Raw genomic sequence first — 13113 nt, forward strand, 5'->3', positions numbered from 1 at the left:
CATAACACAGCCCACAAGACGACAAATTCACTCATGGCCACTTCAATTGGCATAAAATCCATTTAAACTTAAAAGTTATAAGTTAAAGTTTCCTTTTACATGAGAAAATCGACTATTATTCCTCATCTTTACATACTAATGTTTCTCAGTTCCTTGGAAGCAAAATTCCCTCTATTCAGTTCACGTTTGTACCTCTCCCCACAGAATTTCTTCTTTCTTAAAAAGAATCGGGGAAATGAAATGAAGTGTAAGGAGGAAAAAATGCTTCGAAAACTGAGACGTTCTTTCCACTGTTGTCAGTGGTATCCATTTCCAGAAAAGATGGTGTTTGACCTACGAAATACGAGCGAAGGAAGCAGTTGAGCAGATTCATTTAACCTAGAAACCATCATCCATCATTCACCAAGCTCAATTTGAATATTAAACTGTCCTGCTTCCCATATCTGGCCAGAATTTGTAACTATCAAAGTAACGAGCAAATATATATTGCACAATGGATCATTGTTCCACTTTGCCTCCAAAAGATCCATAATTTATTACCAGATCATTTATCATTAATCGTATTCGACACGCTGGCTAATTCAGTAATTATACAAACATTGTGGCCAGGCAGCACACACTTAAGAGATAAAATTAGGTCTTGCTTACACCAAAGCCTGATTGCACTCCATGTTCTTGTTCTGGTTCCACATGAGCAACGCTGACAAATAAGACACATTTTTCTTCTTGTATCAATTGATTGCGTCTGACTGAAACAATGATGGATTTTAGTGGCCAAATAAATAAATGTGTTTCATTAATGTGCACTGGCATTTTGCATTGCTACATTTTGCTAATGGCACTATAACTTGATTTCTTTGTTAATGAAGAGGAAATAATGTATTGCCCCTACTATGAATTTGCACTGCTAATGTGTAAGACTGTATTCATAAAGAGCACGGCTGAAAAAGAAAGAATTGTTTTATAAAATGGTCATTACCAATCTAGACTAGGCTACGTTCTATAGGTGACCTTATGAGACCCTCCCATTCATTCCATCCCTTTTCCAGTCAAGTAAATATCGAGCAAGTCTGTCCAAAACAAATGATCGAGAATAGCAAGTTCCAATCTTAAATTCTTTCCACTAACCCCAATCGGCCATCTGAAAAGCCACTCAATAATACACGATTCATTTGTAGGAAAGTGTTTTACATCATGGATAGGTGACGTTTGAAACACACCACAACCCCAGTCGTAGACCTCCTAACAAGAAAGATATAATGATACATCTGTGATCCACCAGAGTCGGCTTTCTTTTGGCTCCCGCACAAAGAAAAACGAGAATGTGAGAGCCATCAATAGATCAGAGGTGAGTACAACACAATCTGAAAGCAGGTACTTCTTATTCATTGGTATGCCTATTCTAAACCTTGCGGGTTAGGCTTTAGACCAGTTCCCCAAAGAGTTCTTCTTCACCGTGGCCTTCACTAATTCTGGAAGGTCTTGAGCCTGAATTGTACCAAGCTCCCAAGTGGGTGGGGTCAACAGACTATTAAGCATCGGAGAAAAAGGAAAGCATCTGTACAACTCCAGGGATTGGATGCTACGAGCAGGGTGCAATTGTTTGGCTCATTTCCTAAGGCTTTAGAAGTACTACGAGCGGCAAGCTGTTATGCCTTGAGCATCGCAATGAGATCTGCTTCTCTCAGCCCTTTGACATTCCTCGCCATGGAACAGCAGGCAAAAAGCTATTAGGCCGATACTCATTTGATGTATCCACTGGGAAAAAAAAGCATTCGAAGGTTGCAGACATCCTTTAACGAATGAACGGCTCTCATGTGAGGCGATTGCAAAATCTTTTGGATCCCATTACGATTGGGATTAAGAGATGTCAGCGTTTAATTGTTGACGTTATTATCTGCAAATCGCTAGACTCGTTCTAAGGATCAAATCTAAGATTTAACAAAGGTTAGGGAGAGGATTTGACAATTTGTAAGATGAGACCTAATTACTAGATTTTTAAAAAACTTTTTTTTTAAACTGATTTAATATTTTGCTGTTTTTCGTAAGATTGACAATGTATGTATACTATGTTATCAGGTAAATCACTTGCAATTGATGGTGCAATGTACACTGGTCTGTTGGTAAATAAAATGTTCTGATAAATGCTGCCATTTTGGGGCCAGCACTACAAGATACATTTCTCAAACAGAGAATGTGGTCTTGCAAGTATATGAGGTTGTTTCCATTCATCAGTGGCAACTGCCGCAATTGTTGCTTGATAAAACTTCCCCAGTAAAATACACATTGTGACCATCCAAAACACATTAATCCCAAATAAACACTGAGTGGAATGTTTCAAATAGATTTTTGGATAAGACCTACTACAGGCACTTGAAATGATGACGTTTTTCTGGATTTTTCTTCATTTTTTTTCCATTTGTTTTTAATTAATTGTCCAGCACCATGGTCCTGACAATGTCAATTTTAAATGTCAAATTTGGAATTTAGCAAGGATGTTTTCACTTGAACCTTCTAGTATTATTTGCGAAATGTTTATCATTTTTATCGAGGCATTTTCTGGCTGGCCAGCAGCTGTTGATGGGCTCTGACAGACTGACATCAGGGTGACATCACCCCATACATGACGCCATTCTAGCTCTGAGTCATAAGCATCTCCTGGACAGTCTAAAGAGGTGAAAGGGAGGTTAGCACGCATCCAATAAACAGACTCACGTCATCCAACTGGGAAAGTCTCAACCTTTTTTTCCCCAACTATCACGCAGATGCAAAAACATAAAAACCAGGGGAAACCTAGCCTATTTTCAGTTTTCTTTAGGAGTTTTTCTGGTCTTTCATGTGAAGGAATTCCATTTTATGAGACTCCACAATTTGGGTTGTAGAAAGGAAAGCCACTTGGCTACCGCCAGTGTAAGAAAGTCTTCCTTAGAAGTGGAATGGAGACTAGTACATAACTCATGCAGCTAAAAAAGTAATTTTGGTCAATGTTTTGGTCATCTTTTGCATGTTGGGCCTAAAAACAATCCACAGCAACCGTCCATTTGGGAAAATGTCAACGACATAAAGAAATTCCATGGTGATAATACATGTAGATTGAAATGAAGTGCAAATGGCTTCATTATGGTTATACAAATGCCTTTGGAGAAACAAGGGGAGGAGTGGAATGGTTCTCCTGCAGAGCTCCTAATTTCCAGCACTCCCACAAAATGTAAAATAAAGGCCGTCTTTACCAAATATGACAAGTCAGCGTTTGTTTTTTTTTTTCTTCTCATGTACGTTTGAACGCAAACAGCTGCCAGAGACGAGTGTTCGAATCAAAACAACAGACTTACGTGTGGTCAATTTCTCTCCAAGCGTGCATGTTGAACGCCGCCGCCCGGCCACAAGGCCTTCCAAAAAGGAAAAAGCAGAAATTGTACTGCTCCCGGCTTATTTCACAATTTTCCAGACAAATAATTTGGGGTTTGTGCCCGCTAGCGCCAACCTTCTGTCCGTCCCGCTCTCTCCGGCCTGTAATTAAATAGCATTCATTTAATTTGTTCATTAGTTCAAGCTCCGCCTGGGTGGAAGCAAAATGGAACCCTCTTATTAGTGGTTCATGACTCGAGTCTCTCCATGGTGAGCTACAGTGGAAAACAGCATTGCAGCAGGAGAAGGGAAAGGGAAGCCAAGACCTTCCAATGACCTAGCAGCAGGGGATGCATATTGTCTTAATTAGGAGGCGCTTTGTGCAAAATTGGGATATTTCAAAACGTGTGTGCTGCAGCCCAATAGCAAACGAATCCATGTCAATTCAAAGATTCTGCTGCAAATTGCTGTCGTCGTTAAAAACTATTTTCTTGCCCGCCATTTGAAAATGTCATCATACTATGTAATCAATGGAGGTAATATCATAATCGAGGTGATATTTCCTCTCCAGAAATTTGCATGCAAATATTTTGTGAAATAGGCCAGTTTAGAGTTAAGAAATGAAAACATTGGTGATCTTCACTTAAAAGCCAAATTAAGTTTTAAGCTATGCTGTATTTTTCTCTTTTATATATAATTGGAAAGCTTAAATCTATTGTTTTGGTGCAATATATGATATTGTGGTTATTAAAAATAAGTAATAAGGATAATGCACAGGCCATGAAAGAGGGAACAATTTAAACAGCAGACGCGAATAAATAAAAAGTAGTCCTTGCAATTGAAGCTTAAATTTTAAGGGTGATAACTTATCTTTGCCACACAGGAGTAGTTGAATTTTTTAAAATGTATTTGATAACAAGGCACAGAGGACCACTGATGTCCATTGAGTTAGCTCTTTATAGACTAAAAAAATCCAGTCTTCTAGGTAATTATTGCCCTGAAATAATCAGAAGGATACGACACACACTTTTTACGGAGGAGATAATATGTAAATCAGACGTTTTAATTGCTTGTGGACAAGTAGTTTCGTCTTTGCAGGCCCTGCAAACCCATCGAGTGTGAAATTAAACAACCAAGTGAATCTTTTGTTTTCTTCCTATTTTTAGGACGTGTTTAAGATCGGAAGTTGTTCTCAAGTTGGCACTTAAAAACAGCTTGAAATGAATTTCCCACCACTTTTGAGAAAAATGCAAAACTTCCATGTCTAAAACTCAAGAGTATATCAAAGCCTTCTTTGGAACGGCAGAATAGCAGCAACAACAAAACACTACTTTCATCACTGGCTAGCTTGGTCAATGCATTTTTCAACAGCTGACAACATATTTGTGCTTGATGATGGTCTGCACCCTCATTTGTGACTGATATTCGACATATAGAGAGAGATGCTGTGAATGTACAGTGAGTGGAATTGCGAAAAATTCAAATAATGAGGCCCTTTTTGTTCCTTGTCAGTACATGCACAGCAAAATCCAGAGTTTGCTCCCAGCATTTGCAGAAACAAAACCAAAAACTCTCATCAGCATTTCAGTATTCTCACACAATTGCTGGATATGCTGCAGCTGTAATTGCATCCCTTCTCTGCACCGGGAAGGCATTCACCGTAACCTTTTACTATCTGCATTGTCTTGGTGAAACCAAGCGCTCTTGCTTAAAACAGCCATTATATTTCTTTGCTCGCCCAGAAAAATGCATAATAAATACATTGGCCGGACATTTGGTCGCCCGGATGTTTGGTCGCCCGGATGTTTGGTCGCTGGGCGTTTGGTCGCCGGATGTTTGGATGTCCGAGTACCATTAATACTGTATAAACTACAAGTGTCATCATTTGTTGTTGAGGTTTGCAGGACTTGAGCGAAGTGCTTCTGTCGGGGAGAGAGAATAACCCCAGCAGACACCATCATAGGCTATAATCACAAGATATTCAAATAGCCAGCCTCTCTTTGCTCCAGTGCCACTTGTTTTTTTTTTTTTTTGGCTCCTGAGGACTCTTATGTCAGCTCTCAGGCTGGAGCACAGGAATGGTCGCAGAGAGCCCCGTGTATTTAACATGCCACTGAAACAGCAGCAGTGAAGAGGAGGAGGGACTAGATTGAGCAGGGTAACAAGCGAGGCATCAATCGAGAGAAAGTGATTGTCTTCCCAGCCACTGGCTTGAAAAGGGGAACGCTTCAGGTGCGATGGGCCAACAAAGAATCCCAGAAGAAGTATAAAACACAACAAAAGAGCACAAGGCATCTGTGAAAAAGTAAAGGCTAAAAGTGTGATGCGGACTTTGCATCTTTGACTTCAAACCAGTCTGGAATTTAGTAGAGTGCATTCCTCCAAGACTGAACCATCTGAAATTCAATTGGCAGAAAATACAAACTAGTTACAGGGGGATGAATTTAAAAACGGATTTGACATACTATTTGAGATCAAAGTCATCAAAGACCTGTTTCTAAGATCGTTGTAAAAGATTGTCACGTTTGATCCTGTGGTGGGGAATAGGTGGTGCGTTGAGGAAAATCAAGGACCAAAAATAGTATCGGTAGAAACACAAATGGGTTTTTTGTGCGTGTTACATGTGAGCTTCAATTTTTAAATCGGTTATAATGTCAAAAATCAACAGCAATATTTTTTGGGTATGACTTTGTCATCATCATTGTCTCGACAAAAGCCTAATTGTCATCATACCCAGCTGCGTGCGTACATTTTGTAATGCTTTAGTAAATGGTAAATTGCCTCCATTCTTGACCACCAGAGCAGGGGATCAAACCCGCAGTCTCCGGGTGGTAGAACAACTCCTCTACCACTGAGTCACGTCACCCCCAGTCGGTGGCGGTGGTCTTTTCTGAATAAACAACATTGACCGCAGCAATGTTTTGGGCTTTGATGTTGTTTTTGTGTCCAAAAATGTACGCAATTAATACTGCTGACTTGTTCTGTACTACTTGGGGTATTACAAATAACAAAAAAAATAGGTCATTCAAAGGATAAAAGTACTGGCCTGGTATGCCAATTGCAGAACGGTATTTTCAGTCATCAGCACATTCTTTCAAGCCAGGATCATATTGGCTTGCCTAATGAAAACTATTCTTATTTTTCTAAATGATTGTTGAGCCTATGTAACCCAAAATGGGCATGTCCTCAGCTTCTGGCTCACCCAACAAGGCTTCAAGGAAACCATAATCTATTTGGTGGAGATAATAAATTGAACATGGGTAAGGAAGCCCTGGTAAAAATGCATTTCACCCATCCAGCCAGCCACCCACGTGAGACAAAATGCAAACAGACGTGCCCCTCTTCTGTGAAATGACACACCATTTTGCTCTCATTTAAGCATTTTATATTCCGAAGCAGGGTGAGGTACAAAAAGGCCTAAAGCTGTCTCGGGCCATTAAACTGCACATTCTCTTTCTTCTTTTAGAATGTGTTTGTTGGCACTCGGAGTCGAGAGAACTGACACATTGGACAAGGAGGCGGGGGTTCCTTAACGCCTCTCGGCCTTCTTCGGGAGGGTGGGCTGCCCACTGGTGCCTGGTGCCGGGTGCCTGGGGCGGCAAAACTGGGCCTGTCAACATCTGACAGGCCAATCCACAAGCCCAGTCATAAGACGGTATGATTGATGATATTATGTACTCATACAGGATCTGGACGGCGGTACGCTTTAATCCCCAGTTTCAACATCCAAAGACTCTCCCAATCAGGTGAACCCAATTGCTCCAATGCATTCCTCCACTCTCACAAGGGTGAATTGTGATCCTTTTATATCACGCTTACATATTTCTAGTGCGGCAAGATAGCATTTGATTCCGATGTTTTATTTTAAATGAAAGAAAATGTGGAACCAATGAGCTAAAGGAAAAATGAGAGCATCCAGCACACTCATTTCAGATTCCATGTTGAAGACTGATTGTGATTTTTATTGCTTTGAAAACACACACAAACACGCAGACTGTAAAAACTAAATTGCTTTGTATGCCAATTAACTCTGAAAACCAAACGTTTCACTAGTCAACTTTCTACTTGACAACACTGACCCCTACAGATGCTTTGAGGAACATCAACTTCAATCTCTTGTTTTTAACATCACTGGATCTTAAATCTGATGGTTTTATGCAGAACGTAAAAACATATGTTGTCAATAAGAACACCTAACCAAAACAACAACAAAAAAAACTAAGAAAGTGGAGTATAAAGCAGTCTAGATCAATGCACCCCCCTCCTATTCATACCACAAAGACGGCTTTATACTTGGACAGCGTCCAACGAAGAGCAAAGCGCCTGTCTGTAGCTGCAACACTGGATTTCACTTTAGCGTGACGGGATTGACTAAGCAGTAAAACATCACCCCCGTGAATAAAGCGTCCTTCGAGCAGAGTGACAACACGTCAGTGAATGATGATACGACGAGCCCCAAAACATTGGATCAAATACAAAGTGACAGTCTTGTACAGCAGCACCATTAGAAGAAAACCTACCTGTGCATCTGAAGATGGGTGACCCCTGACAAAAGATGAGACGTGATGCATCACAGCGTTGACAAATGAGAGTCAATATCACTCTACCATGTTATCATCGGTCTCTCCGGGGAAAGACAAAAGCCTGATTTCCCCGCTAAATTATGTAATCAATGAAATCTTTCGCACTGTAAGGAATAGGGCCACGACTGATGTGAAATCCATGGCGGGTTAATAGTGCACGGGGATCGGACATGATCAGTGGGAACTCCGAAAAGTTTCAATTGATGGGGCTTTGTCGCTGAGCAGCAAAGATTGTAAATGACAACAATTCAATTATTTTTTGTTGTTCTAAGTCTTATAAATATACTGTTAACAAGAATAAAGAGTACAAGGTATAGTTCACTTGTTGACACCTCATCACATGCTTGTTGACTAAAATATTTTTTTATAATTTTGCCCTCGATATACAGAGATAGCTTTGGGTATTCTTTGGGCAAAGTTTACGGGAGAGGAGGGACGGCAGTGTGGTGTCGTTTGCTATGTTTTCATACATGAACAACATTTTTGACAGAATCATAACTTTTCTTACCTTTATGTTCACTGAGAATGGCATAAAATATTTAAATAACAATAAATAATAATTCATCATTACAATGTGGCACTTTACACAACAACTTAATTACAGAGCTTGTGCTACTCTTAAATCAAATTTATTATAATGTATTTCTTGATTTTATAGTCTTAGTAATTTAATTAAGAGATGTTTGGAGAAGTCAACTATTTTGACATGCCTCCTCGTTATCTTCATAAATAACTTTTACAGCCCTCTCACATTGTCTTGAATTTGCTATATTAAATTAATGCAAGACTTTAGTTTTAGTTAACTATAAGGTCAATCAATACGAAAATGTTCCTACCTTAGGCCATTTAGGATTGAGCGTGCAGGCTTTCTCGGCGTCCTCCAGAGCGGCCTGGTGCTGTCCCAGTTTAAGCAGTGCGGCAGACCGGTTGCTGTACAGAATACAATTCTGCGGATCGGCTTGCAAAGCTTGGCCGTAGAGCTCCACGGCCTCCCGAAAGTCCCCCTGCTGACAAGCCTCGTTGCTCCTTTGCACTTTCTCCACAAAGTCCGCTTTGCTGAGGACACACCTGGTCTCGCTGTCCCCTGAAGCGCGGCGCACGGGACGAGCCCTGGACCGAGAGCCGCAGGTTGCAAACTAAAGACAAGGATTAGGGAAGACAGAAAGTGAGATGTTGCTGGAGAATGTCAAAAGTGCTTTTAGAGCACGGGTGTCAAAGTGGCCACGGTTCTAAAAAGTGAAAGAATATTTGCAATGGATGTATTACTACTTATTTTTTAATACTTTTACTCTGAAGTGTGTGTTTGAGAAGCCCTTCAGAACTTTGCTGTGGTTTATGGGTACCTACTGCACAGTTTATAAATACTACATGAGAGTAGACTTCTTGTTAGATGAAATTGCACTGGAACATAATTTGGTGTTTTGCATCTCCATATGGTGACCAAAATAGACACACCTCGCAAGATAATGTAATGCACATGTACGCTACCACAAACTTCAGTAGATACACCACAACTTTCATTCCCTTGGATGTATTACTAAATGAATACCTGTGAAACTTGACAAACTAGCGTCTTTGTAAAAACTGCATTTTTCAGTAGTTTTTGTCATTTTTCAGGAGATTGCACATGCAAAAAAATATATCATTGATTCACTAGGTTCTTCACTTCAACGTCAACATTAACTGAGTTCAAACAAAAATGGCAAATTGACAAAACAGTCAAAAAAAGAAACAGCGTAAAGGCTACTGTCAACTTTGTATTGTGAAACATAAGAGTAACCAAATAAACCACATATTTTGTTTATACTATTTACATCCTATTCCAAGGAGTTGAATCCAATATAAAGAAATACAAGATCCCATCTGTCTCCACTCCTTATTGTGTTGCCATAGTAACGGTAGTAATGACCGACAATTTAACAAATTGGGTACCAAATAGTATCCAAAAAGTTTATCCATTTTGCAGGGATGGTTTGCAAGGAATTACCCATAAATCTGGCATACGGTTCTGGTTGGTTGCCTATCCCAGATTTTGGGCAAAAGGCAGATTACACCCTAGACTGGTCGCCAGTCAATCATAACACCAACAGCGGAATCGAGCCCATGCCACCCCCATTGAAGTCAGGCGAGTGAACCACTACATTGTAGCCAGACATTACTAGTGACTTGGAAGTCATCTCTTGTTTCATGTTATTGGAGCAGCCTCCTTCCTCCTCCTTCCTCCTCCTTCTCACCACACCTCCTCCTCCTCAAAGTGAATTCTGGGATACAGGAAGGCTTGGTAATTACTTCCAGAGGCAGAAAGAATAGAACACAAGCAGGCATACAGACTTTTGGCTGCGGAGGAAATGTAAAGCAATCAAGTGGCACTTTTCCTTGCATTTTGGGACCATTGTTTTACATTTTCTTGCCAGAGGATAAATTATGACTTTTTCTTTACCATTTTAAATTGACCAGAACAAATAACATAAAGTTCAACAACAAAAACAAATAAACAAAGTGGACAATAGATGTCCAGTTAATTTGAACTCAATGGAATCCGATGAGTTAAAGACTTGCACATATTAGAATGATACCTTAAATTAATAATACTATTACAAATAAACACATTGAGACAGCACAGAGTGGAATTAAAAATGACAAGGATGCAATAACTTGTTGTCTTGGCTTATAAACGTCCAAAATAAACTATAAATAATACAAAAGTGACATCTGTGAATCGGTGTTTGCTCTCCAAACAATTACAAACTTGAATGAGTCAAGATTTAACAAACAAATTGAAGATTACAAAAACACATTCGGTCTCAAACTGTGTTTTTGTGTGTCCCCTCACACACACACACACACACACACACACACACACACACACACACACACACACACACACACACACGCGCACACGCTCGTACACACGCACACGCACACACACACACGCGCACACGCTCGCACACACGCACATAAACACTAACACAAACAAAAATACACAAACACACACTTCGTGTGCGACCCTACATCATGCATGCATGGAAAATCAATAAACAAACTTTGACGGGAGTTTGTGCACAAATGGTCATTTCCGATGAAAGGATCAAGTTAAAAAAGTGTCCTTGATTAGGACAATGATGTGAAGACAGCCAACATGACAGCCAGTTGTTTTATGCGCGTCGATTCGAATTATTTTCAATGGAATGTACCTTTTCTTTCACACTCGCTTGTTTCTGCATCCTGGCGTCGCTCCTTTGCTATCATCCCATCACAACGCTCCTTGGCTTTTAGTTCCAAAAATCACTTTCCGTGCGATCAAAAATCGGACTTTTGAAAAGCGACAAGCGCTCACTTAGTCGTCGGGAGAGTCGAAAGCAACGGAAAGTGGAGCAAAGCAGTGGCTTTTGGGTAGAAAGTTTTCTCAGGGATTGTGCGCCATGTTGTCAAATGTTTTCCTTTTTTCTCCTCCTTTTCCTGCTGTTGCCATAGAGGACGACTTCCGAACGCTGTGAGGTGGCAGCCTCGGTCACCAAAAACTGGGAGAACGCCTTAATACATGCTTTTCTTTTCCAACTGGGACTCGTTTAGTACCCATTTAACCCTTTCTGGGATAAAAGGTCATTACATTATACAGATGCGCACAAGTTAAGACCTTTTAACCTTTGAAAGAGCAAGTGACTATTTTGGAGAAAAAAAAATATTAAAGCCTCTTTAAATGGAAATTGGTAATTTTTGGGGTAATTTAATAATACTTGATTTTAATATATATATTTTTAATTATATATAATTGAGGTATTCCAGTGGATGAGTGGTTAGTGTTTCGGCACCGCAGTTCTGAGATGGAACGTTCGATACCAGGTTTGGATCTTCCTGTGTGGAGTTTGCTATGTTTTCTCTGGGCTTGTGTGGGTTTTTTCCAGGTACTCAGGTTTCCTCCCACATCCCAAATAAATGCATGATAGGCTGGATAAGTACTGGAATATGTTCCATGGGCAGGGATGTCAAACTCCGGTCCTTGAGGACCATGATCCGGTCTTTTCTTTTCATATCTCCACCCTCTACCACAGCTGAATTAAATGATCAACTCATCATCAAGCTGTGCAGGAGCTTGAAAAAAATCCTGATTATGTACAATTGGATTCAGGAGTGTTGGGGGAGGGAGACATGGAAGATAGACTGAATAGGGAATCTCAAGTATACCAGAATTGGGCATCTCTTTATAAATAATACAATTTGGATTTCAAAAAATGCATTAATATAATTAAATTGAATAAAAACAATGTCAAATGTGAACTGTGGAACAAACCTTGTTAATCATTGTCTATAATTGACTGCAGTAGATGGGTTTGTGTTTAGATTGAGTGTTTGAAATGGCTATATTGACGAACAATTTGTTGATTAGTAAGCCCTCCATGCAAAAATGGATTGGAAAGCAACAGAAAGATAGCAGAAAATTGGCATAGTTGAGCTCCTTTTGCGTGCAGTTGCAGCCTTTCACCAGTAAGAGGCGCGGTAGTATAATAAGGGTGAAATGTCAAGCCAAAAGCAGGCATGCATCAATTGAGTCTGCCTATTTTTTATTAGTAGTCAAAATGTTAAGTTCTACATAATTCTCTATTATATAAAATATTTATAATTTCAATTTTAATAAAATCTAAATTAAATTACAATGAATAAAAACAGAAATGAACAGTCAGTCAATGAGTTTAATGTGCACATTATAAGAGTTATTTAAAAATGGGTGGGGTGTAAAATTATTAAATGCTAAGTTGGCAAGACTATGCCTTTGTAAACAAACCTATATTTGTCTACTTTTTGTTAGTAGAAGTCATGCATCTCAAACAATAACAAGTCATGAATATTTAATTTGTACTAATCAAAAATCACATGAAATTTTTGTTCCTTTCAAAAGTCACTGCTTACAAAAATAACAAAACTATTTTAATAAAGATTGAACGATATGATACTTATCATTAGAAACACATGCATGTTCAATTACATGAGTTATTTTACTAAAAATGCACTATATTTTATAACTTGCATTTTGTGTGCTTTTATGCATGTGAATATATTATCTATTGCCAAAAACGACCTTGCTTATTAGTGAGAGTTCACATATTTGCATTGCAACATGGTCCAATAATAATAAAAGGTTAAAGATTGAGTTGGTTGTTTGGTCACATTGTATAAATTATCA

General features: G+C 39.3%; 1 protein-coding gene across 2 annotated transcripts in view; it reads right to left on the minus strand.

Annotated features, from left to right (window-relative positions):
* Positions 1–11603, minus strand: part of LOC144195692 (tetratricopeptide repeat protein 28-like) — a 131069-nt gene extending 119466 nt beyond the window's left edge. For both annotated transcript variants that reach the window (XM_077715499.1, XM_077715498.1), the window contains exons 1-2: positions 11126–11603; positions 8768–9067 (exon numbers count right to left, since the gene is read on the minus strand). In XM_077715499.1, the coding sequence (XP_077571625.1) occupies positions 8768–9067; positions 11126–11155 (330 nt within the window). In that variant the 5' untranslated portion in view covers positions 11156–11603. The remainder of the gene's footprint in view (positions 1–8767; positions 9068–11125) is intronic.
* Positions 11604–13113: the final 1510 nt, after the last annotated feature.

Source organism: Stigmatopora nigra, chromosome 4, assembly GCF_051989575.1.
Source record: "Stigmatopora nigra isolate UIUO_SnigA chromosome 4, RoL_Snig_1.1, whole genome shotgun sequence".
Classification (NCBI taxonomy): domain Eukaryota; kingdom Metazoa; phylum Chordata; class Actinopteri; order Syngnathiformes; family Syngnathidae; genus Stigmatopora; species Stigmatopora nigra.